Below are 20,222 nucleotides of genomic sequence, written 5' to 3' on the forward strand. Positions count from 1 at the left end.
GCCAGTAGGTCCAGCAGATCATGGTCCTTGTCTTGCTTAACCGGAAAGCCCTCGGGGAATGAACTTTGACAGTCCTCACGGCCCCTCATACCACCTGGCTGCCTGCCCGAGGACAACCATCATTCTCGCTGGAAGTTCCACCTTGTATCTGACCTCCTGTAGCTGTTTCAGGCCCTCCCCAGTGAGGAGGGCTTGTCACATGGCTTGGGGCTCGTGGAGGAGACCCAGTGTGTAGGTGACCTCGCTGAGCCCGCAGAGTGTGCGTATGATCCAGGCCACCCACCCCTTAGAACAGCCAGGAGCTGGAAGATGGCCCTACCCATGGCATCTTCTAGGGGAGCTGCAGATGGACCTAATGTCCACCCTAGCCTGTGACCCCCGGCCCAGACACTCAGGGAGGATGTCAGAGGTCACCTCTGCCCCCTACCCTGGCTCCCAGCCTGCTGCCCCGCCCCTCCCGGGCCTGGGCCGCTGGCATCCGCTTTATCGGGATTCTCGAGAGGGACAGCTGGTTTCTGTTACATGCCTGCTCTCTCCTCTGTTCCCCGCATATCTGTTCTGGTTTTAAATAGCTTATCTGAGCAACTGGACGACCACATGGGCTTATATGGCGTGGGGTACATGTCCCTTTAGCCCTGTCCCTGGCACCTGCCAAAATAGCAGGTGACACCCCCACCCCCCGGCCGCGTCTCCTGCTGCACATTCCTCCCACCGCGGGGCTGGGCTCACAGGGCCCCAGCCCGCACGCCCACTTAAAGTCCTCACCACGCCTGCCCTCGCGCAGTCCCGGCCGAGGCTGAGCGTGCACCTTGGGGTCACCAGCAGCGCCCGTTCTGAGGTAAGACTCTAGCTAGGGGAGAGCAGAGCGTGAAGGGAAGGCATCCTGCGGCCCGGCAGCTTTATCCGGAGGCAGCCCATGTCCCCTCGGAGTGGACGTTGGCGTCCAGGGAGGTCCACTCTCCGAGAGGAGGTGGTGCTGCTGAGGGGGTCCTGCCGGGCCGGGCTCCAGGGCCAGTGCCTAGAGCCGCAGGGGCCCGTGTCAGATCGCAGACCTGGGCTGGAGTCCTGGATCTGCCACAAAAGGTACCAGGCACTTGGAAAGTCCCTGCCGGGGCCTCAGTGTCCTCATCAGTCGGACGGACTAGGTAATTGCTGTGCCTCTAAATTGTCTGCTCTAAATATGATGAAGCTCTGACCGACAGGGGCTCCCCCAAGTCGCTCCGTCCCTCCCCTCATCTCATCTCAAGGCCCAGGGCCCCCTGAAGCTTTCCGGGCGGGTCCTTCTTGATCCCCAGGGAGCAGAGCGAGACTGCAGTCCTATCAGTTGGAACAGTCCTTGAGGCCATGTTCTCATGTCCAGGAGTTCATAAATGTCCTAGAAGCACTGAGACTGACCCTCCGTCCCAGGCAGGCGGGGGGTGCGGCTCCTCTGCCTTCCTGGGCCCAGAGAGGGCGTGTGCTGAGCAGCAGGTGGGGGTGACGGTGGAGGGACCCCATGGGGAGACCCTTTCACAGGCTGTGAACCCAGCTCCTTCGTCGGGTTCCAGCTGCCCACCCCTGCCAGTGTCCCAACCCATCCCAACACGCCCCCTAGGGACAGACCGTGCTCTTTGCCCAGGAGGGGCGGAGAGAGAAGCTGCCCCTTGGTTTTTCAGCTTCTCCGGGGCATGCTGAAGACGTCTTTGGGGAGGGGTTGCCCGGAGTGTAAGGAATTTCGAAGCCCATGCCCGGCCTCGGCTGCATGAAGTGGGGAGCCCCCCCCCCCGACCTCCTGAATTCCTCCTCTGACCCGTACCTTCCGAGCCAACTCCTCTCAGGGCAGAAGAGGAATCTGAGAGGATCAAGTTGCCGCTGTCCCCTCCCTGCCACCCCAGTGGCCACTGCCCCGTACCCTGTCTGCTGGCTCTCCCGGTGGGCCAACAGCTGCGGCGGGCTTAGGGAAATCCCAGCCGAACCTCAGGGACGAGGGCTGAGGGAGGGGGCCTACATTCCTCAGGGACTGTTTCTGCAAGACTAGAACGTGAAGCTCGTCTATTTTATGGATAGGTTATCTGAGGCCCAGAGAGGTAGAGTGACTTAACTGAGGTCACACAGTAAAAACTGGGTTTTTAAACCCAGATCTTTGGACCCCATGGCCAGTATTCTTTCTGCCTTCTCTTGTTTTTGCTTTCCTCCCTGAGCAAGGTGACCCAGACCTCTTGGCTGTGAGGGAGTCAGGCTGGAAAGCAGTCAGTGGAAGCAGGTGGGGGCTTGGGTGTGGGGACACAGGTACCTTAGGACATTCTCGAAACTTGCCTGTCGGGTTCATGATTGGCTCCCATTCAGCGGCCCCCAGCCTCAGCCTGTCGCCTTCCTCTCCATCAGTCCTACCTTTGGTGATTGGCTGGGCTGTGTCCTGTCCCTGACCCTCCGTGGTTGGCACACTATTTTTAGGAGCTGGATGGTGCTCCTGGAGCACAGAGAGGGCTCCAGGCTGCTCCCTCCTCCTCTGAGCCCCAGTGTCCAGGGGTCTGAGCTGGTGGGAGGGAGGGGCAGGAGAGGAGAGAAAGCTAGAGACCTCGCACCCCAGGCTGGCCATGCACAATCCCCCTGAGAGACCTCCCCCTCCTCCCCGAGATGACAGACTCCTCCCGGGGCTCTGTGAGCAGCTCCCCAAGTCCTCAGGTCACTAGTTCTGACTGCTCCCGGGGGCTCCGGGCAGGGCGTGTCTGCCACAGACGCCCCCATCCTGGAGTTAGGGGAGGTTCTCTCTGGCCACTCACATCCTGAGGACCCACTTGGAGACCTTCTGGGGTCTGAGTCCTTCTTCATCAGAATGAGGCTCGATTCCCCGTCACGACACCTTACACAGCTGACATCTTTTCTGCTCATCGCCCTTGACCTCAGGGGAGCGAAAAAGTGGCTCAGGGTTTCTGTCCAGAGCTCCATGTCAGCCAAGCCCCTCCCTCCCTGACCCATGGGCTCCAGCAGAGGGAGCAGCGAGGGGCTTGCTCAGCTGCGGCCACGCAGGCCGGGAACCCGGCAGGACTGGACGTGATGGGAACAGGTTCAAAGGGGCAGCTGGTCCTGGGGTGCTGCAGGCGCCAGGTCTGAGGAGGTCTCTGCCTGGAGCAGAGGCTCCTTCAGAACCCCTCAGCCTCAAAGCAGGACATCACCCCACCCCACCAGAGCAGGGACTCCCATGAACACCCACAGCTGGGTGCCTGGGGTGGTCTCAGCCACCGCAGTGGGATGTGCGGGAAGAGGAAAGGGCAGTGAGGGGTCCTGCACCCCCATCATTGCCTGGCTTGGGTCAGACCTCGGTGGCCACTGCACTGGATGCAGGGGACAGAAGGCAGGGGCACAGGAAACCTCAGGGAGGGTGGTCACATCCAGCATTCATTCCACTCCCACCTCACTGGCACCTCCCCCTCATGTCACCTTGTCCCCAATGCCCCTCAAGAGGGTTGCACAGCCCTCATGTCACACAACTCCAGGGGGCGCTATTCACATTTGAACAAAAGCAAGTGTTGGCCCTGCAGCTGTGCCCTGCTGTGGCCCAGGAGGCTCGGGTTAGAACACAGTGGTCTCCCCTTATCCTCAGAGGACAACTTCCAAGACCCCAGTGGATGCCTGACACCACAGATAGGATCGAATCCTGTATGGGCTACGTTTTCCCTATATATGTGTACTTATGAGAAGGTTTAACTTATAAATTAGGCACAGTGAGAGAATATCTGAATTGCCAGCATCACTACCTGTGCACATTGGGGCCATTATTAGGTATAATAAGGGTTACTTGAACTCAAGCACCGTGACACTGCGGCCGTCGCTCTGACAACCGAGAAGGCTGCTCAGTGACTCACGGCAGATGAAATCTGCAATGTGGATCCGCTGGACAAACGGATGAGTCACGGCCCGGGCGGAACGGAGCAGGACGTGTGCGATTTCACCACGCTATTTAGAATGGCTGGTGATTTAAAACTCATGAATTGTTTTTTCTGGAATTTTCCATTTAATATTTTTGGACCTCAGTTGACCGTGGGTACCTGAAACCGCAGAAAGTGAATAAGGATCAGGGTTTCTTATCCTGTAGTTATTAATGGAATGCTACTCTGGGCCAGCTCCAAGCCTCAGGGCCACCCAGAGGAGGAGCGACGTCACAGAGGAGGGAACTGAGGCACAGGGAGGTTAAGTGACCTTTTCAAGGTCACACACAAATGCGAGATGGAGCCGACATTCAAACCCAGATTAGTCTCACCCAAGTGGGTGCTATTTCCACCTCTCCCATAATTACACAGAAGTTACGGTAAAACCTGGCATTGCCTAGCGCCTCCCACTTTCCTCAGTGTCAACTTGGTCCATAAAGATCCCTGGGCAGCCAGGATGTGTATGCTGTATCTCCACAACACAGAGAAAGAGCCGAGGTTCCGAGATGTTACAAATACTTGCCCAAACACGCTCAGCAAGCTGGTGGAAGAGGATTTGAACCGCGATTGTCTGTTCCTGTCTCAGCGAGGGGAGTAGCTCAAAACGAGTTCCCCACGGAAGATTTATTTAATTGGAATTTTTATTGAGATAGTGGTTGATGAACGTGCAGGTGTGAGAAATGGCACAGATCCCTCCTACAGGTTGCCAGTTTCCCCCAGTGGTAACATTTGCACAACTATGTTGTAAATCCCAGCTGGGCTACAGACGTGCCCACAATCCGTGCTCTCTCTCCGATTGTAACTCTGCTCAGACCGTGTGTGTGAAATTCAATCCAGCTGTAACGTGTGTCCCTCGGCACCGTCAAGATATCTGAGAGTCCTAACACCACCGGGCTCCCTCCCACCCTCCACACAACCCCTGACGACCACCAGTCTGCTCTCCATTGCTGTGATCTTGCCATTTCAAGAATGTTCTAGAAATGGAATCATATGAATTGGCTTTTTTCCCCCAAGGAGAGTAACTCCCTGGAGATTCATCCACCGTGTTGCGGGTACCACAGGCTGGTTCCGTTTCATTGCAGAGCAGAATTCTGCGCTGTGGACGAACCACGGCCCCCCGCTCTCCCCGGGGGAGCTCTGGGGTCAGACTGCATGGATGGGGGGGCTCATGCAGGCTCTGCTCCCCTGTTATAAGGTTGAGAGACTTTAGAAACATTGTTTTGGGAGTTACAATGTTTTGAACCTGAACTCAGAAATTCCAAACAGCTTGCCTGTTCAGGGGCAAGGTGTGAAACAGAAGTCAGCTGGTTGCCCTGGGTGGGCGGTGGTGCTATTATCCCCCGACAGAGGAGGCGGGGGCTCCTTGCTGCAGGTCCTGGGGTCAATAAGGGCCCCCTTGCCCCCTGGCCTCCCTGGCTTGTCCGCTAAACTGCCGGCCCTTCTCAGAGGGGTAGGATGGGCCTCTTCGTCCGCCCGCACTAACGTTCCTCTCTTTCTGGAGGGGCCGCAGAGACCATGTCTGACACAGAAGAGGCAGTGGAAGAATATGAAGAGTGAGTATCCCCGGGGTCTGGCGGGGCAGGGAGGACGGGCTGTTTTGGGGGCCCCTTCATTTCCACTCCTGTGCCTCCGGGCTGCAGATCCCAGGCAGACCCCGGGCTGGGGGGCTTTCAGAAGTAAAGAGGCTCAGCTGCAAGGGTCGGCAGGGTCCCACCTGGCTGGGAGACTGGCCATGAGCAGAGGAGCTGAGAAGCTGGGCTCCTGCAAACTTGTGCAGGGAGCTTCAAGGACTGTCCCAGAGTCACCGAGCCGATCGTGCCTCGTAGAACCCAACTCAGAACCCAGCACTGTCCCTCCACTGGGGAGCCCTCCGGGCCTGACAGGCCCTGTCACTCTCCCGTCCTGGAGAGAAGGCTGGGGTGGGACTCTGTCAGCCAATCCGACACCTATCTCCTGTGGGGGGGGCGTCACCAGGGAGGACACAGAGGTGGAGGCACAGATCCTGCTGTCTTGGACCTCTCTCTCCTATGGGACGTTAGGATGCAAAATGGCAGAAGCAATTAGCAAGCAGGGGCCGGGCATGGAGGGGGCTGCTGTAGTGTAGGAGCTCCCAGGGGGAGGAGCCGGGGGCTGGACCTGCTGCCGGGGAGGCTGCGTGGAGAAGGCAGGTCCACCTGCGTAGGATCTGGACAGAGACTGAAAGGAGAGGCACGGGCTTTCCAGGAAGGGGGACGGCCCGGGAAAGCTCAGAGGCGAGATCAGAGAATGGGTGGGCACGGTGCAGAAGAGACCAAGGGGCCTGAAGCAGAGGGGTGCTGGGGACGGCGGGGGACGCCGGCTGAGGGGGCTGGGCTGGGGGAGGGGCGGCTTTGTAGGGCAGGCAGAGGAGGGTCGACTCCATCAGGCAATGAGGGAAATAAAAGACAGGGTTGTCTTCAGGGAAAGGCCAGCGTGTGTGTGTGTGTGTGTGTGCATGTGTGTGGTTCTGCGTGTGTGTGTATGCATGTGTGGCTCTGCGTGTGTGTGCATGCATGTGTGTGTGGTTCTGCGTGTGTGTGCATGCATGTGTGTGCATGCATGTGTGTGTGGTTCTGCGTGTGTGTGCATGCATGTGTGTGTGGTTCTGCGTGTGTGTGCATGCATGTGTGTGTGGTTCTGCGTGTGTGTGCATGCATGTGTGTGCATGCATGTGTGTGTGGTTCTGCGTGTGTGTGCATGCATGTGTGTGTGGCTCTGTGTGTGTGTGCATGCATGTGTGTGTATGCATGTGTGTGGTTCTGCATGTGTGTGTATGCATGTGTGGCTCTGCGTGTGTGTGCATGCATGTGTGTGTGGCTCTGCGTGTGTGTGCATGCATGTGTGTATGCGGCTCTGCGTGTGTGTGCATGCATGTGTGTATGCATGTGTGTGTGGCTCTGCGTGTGTGTGCATGCATGTGTGTGTGGTTCTGCGTGTGTGTGTGCATGCATGTGTGTGTATGCATGTGTGTGCCTCTGTGTGTGTGTGTGTGCTAGTGACAGCGTCCTCTTCTGCCCTGCAGGGAGCAGGAAGGTAAGCACACACCTATACACTCATTTGGATGAAGGACAGCCTGGTTTGAAACTGACCCCCTCTTCTCTCCTCCCTGGTGGCCGCGGCCTTCCCTTCCAGCAGACGGAGCCGTGGAAGGTATGGAAGTTGGGCAGGTGGAGGCGGGGGCGCGGGGGGGGGTGGTCCCAGGAATCCCGTGCTCCCTGGAGCCCTGAGGAAACAGCTTGTTTGTCCCCGCCCCTCACTCTCAGCTGAGCCAGGACCCTCCAACAACCGTGGCCCCTCAGTGGGGATCAGTCCTAACCTGCTGCTCAGGTCTTGAGGCAGAAGGTTTCAGCCCGTCTCTGCGCCCGCCGTTTTGTTCAGACAGAGTCACCGCTTTCTCTGATTAGTTATTTTTGCTTTCTTTCTCTAATTTCTTTTTTTACCATGGAAAGTTTTAAATGCATATAAAAGTAGCAAGAATAGAATAATGCACCTCCCATGCAGGCGTCACCCAGCTTCACTACTCATCAAACTACGGCCCATCTTTCACCTCTGCTCTGACTCTCCCCATTTACTTAGACCCGACATCCAAACTCATTCCAGACGTCATATCATTTCGTGCTTAAATGTTTCAGTATTTAGCTCTAAAAGATAAGCGCTGTTAAAAAGACGTAACTGTTAATACCATCATCACACCTAAAAACATTCAATGTAATAGTTTGTCAAATAAGATTATGAAAGGGCCGCCTGGTGGCCTAGTGGTTAAGTTTGTGCATGCTCTGCTTCCACAGCCCCCTGGGGTTCGAGGGTTCGGATCCTGGGCACAGACCTACACACTGCTCATCAAGCCATGCTGTGGCAGCATCCTACATACAAAATAGAGGAAGATTGGCAGGGTGTTAGCTCAGGGCCAATCTTCCTCACCAAAAAAAAAAAAAAAGAGAGAGAGAGAGAGACAGAGAGAGATTATGACAGTGTTCAGTTATCTGAAGCACTTTATCCGGGCATGGAGCATTATTAGCATTATTGCTACCTTGCAAAGGTCTGTTTCGATCTGTAGATCTGTGCTATTTCTACTCTGATCCATTCACACTCAGTGTTGTACCCACATCTCACTGAAAGATCACCCGACTTTTCTTTTTTCCTGAGTCCTTGACACGTGGAAATGATGGAGAGGGCTCGCTCCAGTTCCTGCCCAGCCCTCCAACGGCCCAGAACGGCCCCCCGGCCCCCTTGGGCTTCTGCACCCCCAGCAGGGTGGACCCTGCCCCTTAGAAGCTCCGCAATTTCTCTGAAATATCACTTCGGCACATGGCGTGAGGACCTGAGGAGGGGGGTCTCCAGGAAGGTCCCGGGGGAGAGCTACCCCCTTGTCCCCCTGCCCTCTGGGGAAGTGGGGGGCTCTGCACATTCGGGTTGTCCCAAAGAGGAGACATGGGGAAACTCACAGACGACAGGCAGAGGGGCCACCGGAGTCCCCTCCGGTTTTCAAGGAGCGCCACACGCTCCAGGAGCTACGCGAAGCAGAAAGCGAGCTGGCTCCGCCGTGCCCTGGGCCCCTACACAGACTCTCAATAGGGTGGGTTTTCCTCTGCTTTGGAGGATTTGCCAGCTTGTGACAACAGGTTTTGGGGGACAAGATTTGAGACACAGTCCTCTGGATTTGGGACCAACCTGCCTGTTCTGGGTTCTGCCCGCTGGCTCGAGTGGGGCCTGGTTGCTCACTGTGTCTGGTTCCCTCCTCCAGATCAGGAAGAGGCAGCAGAAGGTGAGGCCGAGGCTGAGGCCGAGGACCATGCAGGAGGTGAGGCTCCGGGGGCGGGGGCGGGGGGCTTCGTCATGGTGCTCACGGTGCTGAGGGCCCCCAGCGCCACTCCTGCGGCAGCGAGAAACCCACCTGGAACAGGCTTTCCAACCTGTGCAACTGCGCCTCCTGTCTGGGTGGGGATTCAACCGTCAATTGTCCGATCAATGAACCTTGACTGCATACTCCTTCTGTGTCAGGCAGGGGCATGCGTGCATGTGTGCGTGAGTGTGACTAGACAGCTCTTTGACTCCAGAAACCAGCAGGGTGCACTTTAGCTGGGACCTGTCTGTGGGGGAGGCTCTTGGCAGGGGGCTCTGAGCTCAGAACGAGGACCTTTCTTGATTTCTCGTGTTCTGTCTAGAAGATGGACAAGAAGAGGAAGCTAAAGAGGCTGAAGGTAAGGACTGTTGGACATCGGGAGAGACGTCTTGGGGTAGCAAGGGGACCCCTCCAAGCAGCTTTGGGGGATACTGCCCGCGGGGCCCCCTCCAGGGACGGGGAGAGGAGGGGCTCGGGGGGAGAAGAGAGAACTGGTGGTGACCACGTAGGATCGAGAGGTTGGGCTCCAAAGTTCGGCTCCTGCTCCGTCAACAGAAGCTGCCGGGGCGGTGCCCAGAGGGAGAGGGGACCCCTGTCCGAGCCCCAGTCTGGGCAGGTCACCCAGAAGTCACATCCACACATGAGGCTTCTGGAGCTCAGGGAGATCACTGGTGGGTGTGGTGTCTGGAGGATGAAATCCCAAGACGTAGACGTCCATGTGGGTCACTGCTGTGGTCATTGTCACACCACAGCCTTACTGGGGGTCCAGGGGGGTCACAGTCTCCCTTCTGGAGGGGAGGGGCAGCCGGCTAGGACTTGCAGTCATGCCCATCAGCTCCCTGGCCCTGTGGCCACCAGGAAGTCCGGGGTCAGGCAAGGAGACAGAGCCTGGGAGGGGATTCTGGGTCCAGGATGCCATGGGCCGTGCCACAGGACCCCACCCCACTGTGCGGCCGAGAGGGCAAAGCTGCCTCCTGAGAAGGGTGAACGAGAGAAGGCTCCGACGGTCCACACTGCGTGTGTGGCTCCCTGCCAGGACTCAGCCGTCCCTGAGACGTCCCCCCGGAGCCCCTGTGATGGGGGGGAGCAGGAGGCTTGTCATTCTCGTTGATGCTCCTGGAACCAGGGTCCCCAGGCTGGAAGGGACTCACAGGGCAGATGGGGAAACAGAGGCCCATGGGGGCACGGCTAATCAGGGGCAGCGCTGCACCCAGATGCAGGGCCTCCTGACCCCGTGGCTGTGTGCTTCTCTCCTCTCCAGATGGCCCAGTGGAAGAGTTCAAACCCAAGCCCAGGTGAGTGGGACGCAGCTGTGGTGAAGCCCTGGGAGCAGAGGGCCAGTGAGGGAGGATGATCAGGACAGGACAGGAGAGCAGTGTGGCACAGTGGGTGTGGGCTGGGGGTGCGGCAGGCACAGAGCACCATGTATGGTTGTACAGGTTGTGTACTGCACAAGAGGTTCTACCTGGGGGGAGGGTAGTGGGGGCTGAAATCTATTCCACGTTTCATTACCAATTTCGTGCCCTGGCATGGACAGCACTGAGTTCATCTAGAGGAAAGTGATGGACAAGTCATGGCCCTCCCACATCCCACAGGATAGCTAGAACATCCTCCTCCATGGCTGAGGTGGGACCTGGGGGAAGACGGAAGAAAATTTGGGGGAGCCAAGCAATGAAACCATGCCATCCCAGGCGTGGTGGCTTCAAAGAGCCACAGAGGGGCAGAGCAGGGCAAGTTGGTCCCACGCACATGAAACCTCCTGGGAAGCTGTGGGTCTTGGGGTGGGGCGCGGGCCCGCAAGGGTTTCCCTTTTTGGCGATGCCAAACCCGCCAGCAGAGGGCGCCCCAGCACGCTCATGGGCTGCTTCCCCCGTCATCCAGACGGCCGGAATCCAGCCGGAGTCCAGCTCCATCTCCTTGTCCAGCACCCTCTCTGTCCTGGCCTCTTGTCCGTCCACTGCAGCCTCTCATTTCAGCCCCACACAGACCGGAGGGCAGACAGGGAAGCCCACTGGGCCTGGCACCACGCAGCACACGCGTGTTGGACCGCAGCAAACGCAGGGCTCCTGGCTCACGGGGTCAACCCCCGGTATCTGGAGTCAGACAAGCATGTCACCTGGTCCCAGCTTCTCTGCTTCCTGGCTGCGTGGTTTTGAGCAAGTCACGACCTCTTTGGGCCTCGGTTTCTTAAATGAGATGAACGGGACCTACTTCCCAGGTGTCTGGTGAGGATGAAATGAAAGGACGCATGTGAAGGAGCTGAGCACGTGTGAGCCGCCTCTTGTGATGTGGGTGGGCTGTGCAGCCGGGCGGCCGTGTTTCTGCAGGAAGGAGATGGGCCCGGCCTGCCCCAGGCCCCCACCGTCCCTCGGGTCCAGGGACGGCTTGATGCTCACCCCTCTGCCTTTGTCTCCCCGACAGGCTGTTCATGCCCAACTTGGTGCCGCCCAAGATCCCCGATGGAGAGAGAGTAGACTTCGATGTGAGTGGTGGTTTCTGGGAGAGAAGGCCAGGCTAGGGGTGGTCACATGACCCCCCCATGAGAGAGACCTTACGACCTTGTGCGCTGGTGTCCAGCACAGGCTGGGCTGGGCGTTACCCGGGTTCAGGCCACAGTGGTCCCTTCCCTGGCCAGGCCCCAAGCCGTGCCAGAGGCCTTTTGCATTGAGGGGGGTGGTGTGTCCCCCTCCTTGTCTCTCCCCTGGACTCGTGGGGCATGGCAGCCTCCGAGCCAGGTGGTCCGCCCGCAGGACATCCACCGGAAGCGCATGGAGAAGGACCTGAACGAGCTGCAGACGCTGATCGAGGCTCACTTTGAGAACAGGAAGAAGGAGGAGGAGGAGCTCGTTTCACTCAAAGACAGGATCGTAGGTGTCGAGCCCCAGCTGGTCCTCCACCCTCCATGGTTAGGCCCTGCCTCCTCCAGGCAGCCCTCCCTGGAGCCCCTTACCCTGGTAGAAGTGGGCTCTCCATCGGGAACGTGCAGCCAGGAGCCGCTTCGAAGGGTCTGCACTGTGGTTTCTTGGGTCCCTACCTTCCCTCCCCGCCAGACCAGATGCTCCTTGACGGCTGGAGCCGAGTCGATTCATCTCTGGCCCCCTCAGGCCTCAGCTGTCCCAGGCCTGCCCCTGCCTCCCTCCCACTGGGCACAAATCCCCCCGTAATGAAGGGAGAGTGACCTCGAGAATCCCAGATCATTCTACAGGGGAGCGAGAGGTCATCTTGACTCCCTTTTTTTCTCTCTGCCAAACTGGCCTTCCCACTGGTGACCTGCTGCTCTGAGTGGCAGCTGAGGACTTGGCCGTCTATCTCTGAGCACAAAGCAGCCGCTCGGGCGTAGCCCCCGTGGGAGGTGGGAGCAGCCTGCCTGACATTTTTCAAATTGTTGAGGACAATCCCACAATAAGTGATGCTCTGTGCGGGTCATCTGCACGTGCCCGGCATGGACCGTCCTTGTATAGCCGGGGCGTGCTGCGCTGGCCCAGCTGTCGAGGGGCTGTCCCTGCCTGTGTTTAGGGGGCTGGCTGAGCACGGAGGCCCTTGGAGGAAGGGCAGTCACGGCCCCCACTCTGGAGGGAAAGCCCCCCTGTGGGTCCCTGCGCATCTGATGACACCTCCTCCCTGTGCACACCGGGTGGGCCTGGCCTCTTTCTCTGTAGGAGAAACGGCGGGCTGAGCGAGCCGAACAGCAGCGCATCCGGAACGAGCGGGAGAAGGAGCGTCAGACCCGCCTGGCCGTGAGTGCCCCCAGGCCCCAGCCCGCAGAGCCCCCCAGCACGCTCCCAGCTCCTGCCAGGCCCCCAGGCTCCCCTCTGTTCATAGACATCGATTCAGCCAAGAGACAGCAAGCGCCTAGGAGCCCTGGGCGTTGTTTTGGCTCTGATGGCACACAGAGAAGGAGACAGAATTGCTGGGGTCCTCGTGAGCTTAGGATTTAGGCCCTCCATCCTCATCGCTTGCCCAGCGCAGGCTACCAGGGGCTGGAAGGTCCCAGAGCCGAAGCTGCAGACCTCCTTGGGGGCGATGGGCCTCACACTCAGGCATCAGGACCACGTTCTTTCAGTCGGTCGCTCGTCATTCATTCAATGAACAGAAGTGCTCACGGCTGAGTGCCAGGCCCTGTGAACGGGGGGTAGGGGCACCCAGGGGAGAGAAGGCTCAGATCAACTTGCCATAGAGACCGCCAGCTGCAACGCAGCATCAGGGGTCCTGCCCCTGCCCCTAATGCCCTCTGCTCCCCGCCGACAACCAGGAGGAGCGGGCGCGGCGAGAGGAAGAGGAGAACCGGAGGAAGGCCGAGGACGAGGCCCGGAAGAAGAAGGCTCTGTCCAACATGATCCACTTTGGAGGCTATATCCAGAGGGTAGGTGGGGGCAGCCGCGGTCTTCCAGGCACCCGGACGTGCCTCGAGGAGTGAGGCATCCGCTGCAGCAGACAGACCGGAGGCTGGTCCCAGGACGAGGTTCCCAGGTGCCTGGGTGAGAGCCGGCCTCCTCACGCCCCGCTCCGGGGCTCGCTCAGCCACGCTGCGGCCTTTGCTCGCTGGGCCCTGCCGGGGTGGTCCTGTGGGCCAAGGCCGGATGCCACTGTTCCTCCCCACCCCTGGCTTCAGCCGGCCCAGGAGCCCAGGTGGCCAGGTGCAGCTGGAGAGCCCTGAGCCTATTGTCAGGGGCCCGGTGGGGACTCCGATCTGCACACACAGCTGTGCACGGCACCTCAGTCTCCTCCTGTCCACCGTGGGGCTGGTGCTGTCTGCCCCGCCGGCTTTGGGAAAGTCAGATGAGCTAACACTGGTAGCATCCGTGTGCACACATGGAGGCGGCTGGTTCCTGGGAACTCCCTCTCCGTTCCTAGTTTTCGTGCCGCACTCCTACTAAATATTCGCCAGGGAGGAGGGGTGCTGTAGACTGATTTTCTCCGTGCCGTGGAGGGGTCAGAACAATCCCTTAGATTTCCAACGTCCCCAGCTGAGCACAAGGCCGGCCCCCTGCACTGGCCCCCACAGTGACCGTAGCAGCCAAACTTGGCGTGGCTCTGCTGTGGAAACTGCCGCTGCCGTAGCGCCAGGCCCGTGTCCTAGCAGACGACGGTGCCCGCAGCGAGCGTCTGATCACCTTCTCCTCTTCCCCCTGTCTCTCTACCTTTGTCTTCTGCTCTGTGCCCTGCCCTCTCTCTGTGTCTCTGTTGTGGTCTCGGTCTTTCTCTCTGGGTCTTTCTCTCATGCTGTCCTGGCTTTGCAGGCCGAGGTGGGTACCAAACCTCAAACCCTCTTCCTCCTCATGGTTTTTTTTTGGCGGGGGGGGGGGGGGCGGTCCCCGGGAGGAGAAGGAGCCTGGCCTGGGAGGGGAGGCATGTGGGGATTGGGCGAGGCGGGAGGAGGAGCCTGGAGAGAGATGGAAGATTGGAGAGGCAGAGGAAGGGGGGCTGGCCCGGCCCTCCCCGCCTGGCCTCAGTGTCTCCGGGGATCCAGGCAGCGGATGCTGTGGGTGTTGCAGGAAGAAGAGAATCAGAACCTGGTCCTTCTGCAGGCCTTGCCCAGCTCCCACGGGGTTATGGGAGGATCAGGGGACGGAGGGGGGGTTCTCCAGCCAATTCTCCCTGCTTCTCACCCCTCCAGACGGAGCGGAAAAGTGGGAAGCGGCAGACAGAGCGGGAAAAGAAGAAGAAGATTCTGGCGGAGAGGAGGAAGGTGCTGGCCATCGACCACCTGAATGAAGATCAGCTGAGGTGGGGCCGGTGGTGGCCAGGCTCCTCCGGGCTGCTCCAGGAGGGGGCAGGGCAGGGCTCGTCGCCACCACCAGGGGGCGCTGCCGCCTCACGTATTTTCCCGGGACCTGTTTGGCGGGAAAGGACTGAGCAGGCCCCTCACCTCTGTGAGCTTCCCCTGACCCACCTGCACACAGGTGCTGGGCAGGGGGCTTGAGTAGACGCTCTGCAGTGCGCGAAAGCCTGCTTCCTCTTCCTCCGCGTCCCCGGGACTTTGTCATGGCAGCCCCCCTGTCTGTTCCTAAGCACTGGGCACGGCCATCTGGGCCCCATGTTCAGCCCGGTGCTGGGGGCCCCTCTGCAGGCCTGGGGGTGGGAAGGAAGGCTGGGGCCCACGGGGGCTGGCTCAGGGTCAGGATGAAGGCGGATGAGGGCCCTCCTTGTTGCCCCCTCTGGCCCGTGCAGGGAGAAGGCCAAGGAACTGTGGCAGAGCATCTACAACCTGGAGGCCGAGAAGTTCGACCTGCAGGAGAAGTTCAAGCAGCAGAAATACGAAGTGCGCAGCCACCGCCCCCTCCCCATCCCGTGCCCCCACTTCCCCGCCTCCTCGTCTTTCTCCTCCTCCCCCTCCTCCCCTCCCCCTCCTCCTCCCTCCTCTCCTCTCCCACTCCTCTTTCCCTTTTCCTTCCTCCCCCACCGCTGAGCCCTTCTCCCCCATGGCCAGGCGCCCCCCAGGACCTGAGCCTAGTGAGCTCCAGTGTGACTCTGTCTTTCCCACTTTTCTTCCAGATCAATGTTCTCCGGAACAGGATCAATGATAACCAGAAAGTGTAAGCACCAGAGCCCCCCCCCTTCCCTCGCCCACCCCTGCCTCCGTTCTCCTGGTCTCCCCGCCATCCACTCCCCTCCTTCAGCTCAAAGGCTCCCTCCGGAGCCTCCCTCTCCTCTCCCCAGTGGAGCCAGAGTCCTCCCTCCAGGCTGCACCCCCAGCCCTCAGCATCCCCCCGCTATGGGGACCTGCTGCCCTGCCCTGAGTCCCCATGAGACAGGGTCCTGCTCCTCCTGCAGCTCCAAGACCCGCGGCAAGGCCAAAGTCACCGGGCGCTGGAAGTAGAGGCTGCAGCCTCCTTGGGGGCCAGGCCTCCTTCCCGGAAGACCTGCTCCTCGCTGTGTCCTCACCCTGCACGCCCCCAGCTCCTGGGCACCAGAGGCAGACTCTTCTGGAAGACAGGAGCCAGCCCAGCTGGAAGCCTTCACTCACGCCTGACCCCCACGTGCCCACAGCACGCCCGTAATAAAAAGCCACTGCACATTGAATGGCATTTCTGTCACTTCCCTTGTAGAGGGAGAGAAACTGAGGCAGCCCCGGGTCTCACAGGGAGTCAGGGCAGACAGCAGACCCTCAGGACACAGGCCCCTGGGGTCTGCCAAACCCCAAGGAGCTCCCTCCCATGCGGCCCCTCCCACCTGCTCCGGGCTGGGAGAGGCGATGGCTGGGCGCACGTTTCTGGAGCTGGCCTGGGAGGCGGGAGGGAGGCGCAGAGCGCAGAAGGGCTGTGCCGTCAGCCTCTGTGAGTCACCGAGAGAGATCTCACACACGTGGGGACGGAGCCATCCCTGCGTGAGTCACTCGTGTGAATCACGGAGGCCTCTTGGGACGGCCATTTTCTTTCTCATCCTGGCCAGGACGCAGAGGAGGGGCATCTGAGGGGCAGGGGGACCCCGGAGGAAGAAGGAGGGCCTGTTTCCTTGCAGCTTTTCAGCCCGAGCTGCCGAGCTGCCGAGCTGCCGGGAGGTGTGGGCGAGTCTGGGTGCCTCAGTTTCCCCTTTCCCGTGACCTGTGGGCTTGAACTGCAAGCCGGTGTCCCCGAGTGAAGAGGACAGCCTAGTGGCATTGGTTCCTGGGGCTGCCCCTCCCGTGGCTCCAGGCCTTTGCTCAGGCTGTTCCCTCTGCCTGGAGGCCTCCTCCCACTCCCCACTCATCATCCCCGCAAAGGAGCTCAGGGAGCCTGTCTCTAGAAGGCTCCGCACGCTCTTCCATCACTGTGACTCCATTTCTCCCTGCTCTGGGCACCCTGGACGCTGTCACAACTGCGTCACCGTGACACCACCTAGTGTCACCGTGTGTTCCATGATCTGTCCCTCCAGGTGTCACCCTGGTCCTCCCGAGAAACAGTATAGTCCTGTTCATCCCGTGCCGTGCGCCAGGCTCTGTGAGAGATGCTGGTCACACGGAGACGAGAAGGATATCGCCCCTGGGCAGCGGGGATGGGCTTAGCCTGGGCTCTCGGCCTCATTTCTTATTCTCTCACTCATTCATTCAATAAATACCTCCCAAGGACCAAATGCACTCTGGGCGCTGTGCCAGGTGCAGGGGACGCTGCGATCTAGGTGGCACCTCTTTCCTCAGCAGCAGAAGATTCCAGCTCAGGGGGACAGCAGGCGGGTGCAGGGTGGGGAGGAAGCAGGGACCAGGGGCACCCACCTGGCCTTGGCAGGCAGGAGGGCTTTCTGGAGGAAAAGGTGTCCCCCACCCCCCCGAGTCCCAGAGAGTGAGGAGGGGACAGTGAAAGACAAGAGCAAGGAAGGGAAGAGGGAACAGCACACCCAAAGCCCTGGAAGCATGAGGCACCTGGTGTTTGAAGAGGCACAGTTACCAAAGAATGCCAGGTCTCCTGCTGGGGGACAAGGAGGCCCCCTCTGCACGCGTCTGAGAGGACAGGGAGGCAGGAGACAGGGCCTTGGGCCCACAGAGGGCGCTCACCATTGCCTCTGGGAGATCCACCGGCAGCTCCTGGGCGTGGCCCCAGCCCCACTCTCCCCACTTTGCAGCTGAGTCAGTGCCCCAGCCCCTCTCCCCGTGACGGGGCACCACAGCCTCACCCTCACCTGCCACCCACGGGAGGGGCAGCGAGTCCAGGACCCGGACACCAGAATTTCCCAAACACCATGAAGTGCCAGTGGGGGCTCCACCTCCTGTGTCTCAGCGTCTGCTCGGAGGAGCAAGAGGAACCTGGGCGGGGTCTTGGGTCCCATCTCCTGTGCCTCCTCTCCCAGCAGGACCAGCCCCGTGATCAGCCCTGAGCCCTAGGACACGGGGTCTCTCCTTCAAGACCCGTATGCTCTTAAAGGATGCCCTGGGTGGCCCACTCTGAGCTGCCCTGAGCGCAGGTCCCACTCACCTCTTTTCTCCTGAGGTCATCTGGTGTTCAGGAGTGAGCTGTTGAGTGCCCCAGACACTGTCCCCAGGCAGTGCGGACCGTGCTCTGACTCTGGCATGCGGGCCAGGTCTCCATGCTGGCACCTTAGGGGGAACACAGCAGGTGGGCCCGAGTGCTGCCCCTGGGCGGGAGCCCTGGTGTGCACGGAGCTCCAAGCATTTGTCCATCAGTGAAGAGTCTGGGCAGGTGGCCCAGTCCTGTCCACTCACCACAGAGAGAGCCAGCTGGTGCCAGAGTACGGGGGCATAGCTGGGCCATCAGGCCGGGCAGGGCGCCTTCCGAGGCCAACCAGCAAGGGCATGGGCTTCAGGCTGAGTAGTCCTGTACTCTCTCCATGGGCTTCGTAGGGACCAGAGGAACCACGGACGCAGTCACACAGGCATGGATTCACGGGCAGCGATGTGCCAGAGGCAGGCACGCCCCCTCCTCAGTTCTTCATCACATGCCCCTCTCTTGTGCTTGCTCACACTGCAGGTGCAGGGATGGCCACGGGCCAGCCCAGGCCTCCTGACCACTCGGAGCTGGGAGAGGCTGCAGTGGGGGCACTTATGCCCCCAGACACTCTGGCCCGTGCTGCGCCCGCCCACCGTCCCCTACACACTCCGGGCTTCACCCTCCGCCTGGTCCCCATCTCACGCTGCTTCGGGCACCCCTGGCCTCACATCTCTTGGCACCCTGGGTACCCCCATACCTTTGGTGGGGTATGACCTCCACACTCTGGTCGGCCGGAGTCAGACAGAGGGAGGCCCTGTCTCCAGCTGCCGTCCGATTTTCTCTGCAAACCAGTGCTTGTGATGGGCAAAGCGCGTTCATATTGTACCCACTTTGGAGACGGGAGAGCTGAGGGGGGCAGTGGGCTCCCTGGGGGCCCAGCTCTCCAGCTGGAGCCCTCTGTTCTGAATCTCCACTCTGGCTTCCTCCCATCGGGGTCTGGCCCTGTCACATCCAAACCTGCGACTCTGGGCAGCGTCCCTCCCTTCCTGTGCTCAAGGTCCTTCTCTGAAAGACGGGGCTCATCAGGAAGATTAAATGAAACGCTGTGCACTAGCCGCGCAAGTGTGTAACAAACAGTGGCTGCTATTAGTGCTCTTTTCATTGTAATGTGTTACCAGCCCCCCCCAAGGCCTCGAGGTCGGGGAAGCCGGGTCACCAGTGCTGCTTCCTGGCTGGCCCCTCCTGTTGGGGGGTTTATAGAGCCCCCAGGAGCCTCTCTTCTCCCTGGGTTCCAGGGTCAGGGCTGCTGCCTGACCGGACCGCTGGGGGCTTCTGACTGTCTCTCCGGGCAGCTGGCCCAGGTGGGTGCCACTGCCGGAGGAGGTGGCAGACTGGCTCCCGGGGGGTGCTCCACCCCAACACTGCAGCCAGGTTTCTGGAAAGGCTGGGGCAGGCCCCGCCCTGGGGTGGGGCTGGTGGCTCTCCTCAACAGCTGGGCTCGGGGGCAGGCCCCAGGGCCAGGGTCTCTGACTGGCCCAGGCAGGGGGTGGGGGCTGGCTGGAAGCGCAGGGCAGACCAGGCCAGAGTCCACATCCCTGCAGAGTGGCTGTGGGCACTGGCCCCTCTAGACTTGGTTTCCCCCTGGAAGTCCAGCCTGCCAGTCAGCCCTTCAAGGAGGAAGGCAGAGTGGGAACTGGCAGAAAACGCTGCCGATAGGGGTGAACTCGCTGCTCCTCGTTTGCGACGTGCCCCTGCGTCCCCCCCTCTGGCCCCCGTGGCAGGCCCTGTGCTGGCTGCTTTCCCAGGTTCTCTTGGGCCAACCGCCCGCAGACCCCAGCTCACATCCCCATGTTGCAGATGAGGAAACTGAGGTTCTAAGGTTTGAGCAACGTGCCGAGGGCCTTTCATTTGTAAGTGGCGAAGCATGGATTCGAGCCCAGGTCTCTGACGCCAGAGTGAGGACTCTTTCCAGCACGAGGGATTTGTTGATTGAGGAGCACCCAAATCTCCCAAACTGTGGTGCCTGCACCAGAGTCGGAGCCCCCTATGAGCAGCCGGAGGTGGGCCCAGGGCTCAGGGCACAAGGCGCAAGTTCAGGGGATTGGCTCTGCTCCCTCCCGCCCCCTGTGTACCCCGGGGACAGGGCAGCCCCTCCCAGCAGGCTCTCTGCCCTGTGCCCTTCAGCCCGAGAGGCTGGCCTTCCTGACCACCAGGACGCCCCGTGGCCAGAGAGGGGATGGGCCAAGTCCAGCACGGGGAGGCCAGCCTGGAGGTGGCTCTGCAAGGGACAGCAGACGGGGCTTTTCGAGGGGGCCTCGCCCAGAGTGGAGGAGCACAGTCAGGCAGCCCCCTCCTTCTCCGGGGTGGTTACAGCCCGTTCTCATGACCAAGGTGTGGGGGCGCCCTGTGGATCACGGAAGCCCCTGTCCTTGCTTTGCCAGTGGGTCACTCCCAACTCTGCAGAGAGTGAACCCCAGGTGGGCAGGGGCTCGGCCGCAGTGCCAGCAGTGTGGCTGACCTGGCTGTGGCTGAGAGGCAGGATGCTCCAGGGGCCTGGCACAGTCCACCTGCGATCTTTCTGTCCCGCAGGTG

At 60.5% G+C, this 20,222-nt stretch overlaps 1 protein-coding gene across 14 annotated transcripts; it reads left to right on the top strand.

The window, feature by feature from the left end:
* The first annotated feature begins 251 nt into the window (after window positions 1-251).
* Window positions 252-15,792, top strand: TNNT2 (troponin T2, cardiac type). Of its 14 annotated transcripts, none has more exons than XR_011499448.1 (13): window positions 252-838; window positions 5,410-5,476; window positions 8,671-8,727; window positions 9,095-9,127; window positions 10,031-10,064; window positions 11,191-11,251; window positions 11,520-11,636; window positions 12,429-12,506; window positions 13,022-13,136; window positions 14,387-14,496; window positions 14,941-15,031; window positions 15,265-15,305; window positions 15,544-15,792. XR_011499448.1 is itself a non-coding variant. In XM_070501608.1 (13 exons), the coding sequence occupies exons 6-13, from the start codon at window positions 11,198-11,200 to the stop codon at window positions 15,587-15,589; spliced, it is 648 nt and encodes a 215-aa protein (XP_070357709.1). In that variant the 5' UTR covers window positions 555-838; window positions 5,410-5,499; window positions 8,671-8,727; window positions 9,095-9,127; window positions 10,031-10,064; window positions 11,191-11,197; the 3' UTR covers window positions 15,590-15,792. The 14 variants fall into 14 exon arrangements, 10 of the variants coding, with proteins under 10 accessions (XP_070357709.1, XP_070357707.1, XP_070357703.1 ...); XR_011499446.1 differs by having other exon boundaries at window positions 503-838; window positions 9,092-9,127; XR_011499447.1 differs by having other exon boundaries at window positions 553-838; window positions 5,419-5,476; window positions 9,092-9,127.
* The last annotated feature ends 4,430 nt before the right edge of the window (window positions 15,793-20,222 follow it).

Source organism: Equus asinus, chromosome 30 (genome assembly GCF_041296235.1).
Source record: "Equus asinus isolate D_3611 breed Donkey chromosome 30, EquAss-T2T_v2, whole genome shotgun sequence".
NCBI lineage: Eukaryota > Metazoa > Chordata > Mammalia > Perissodactyla > Equidae > Equus > Equus asinus.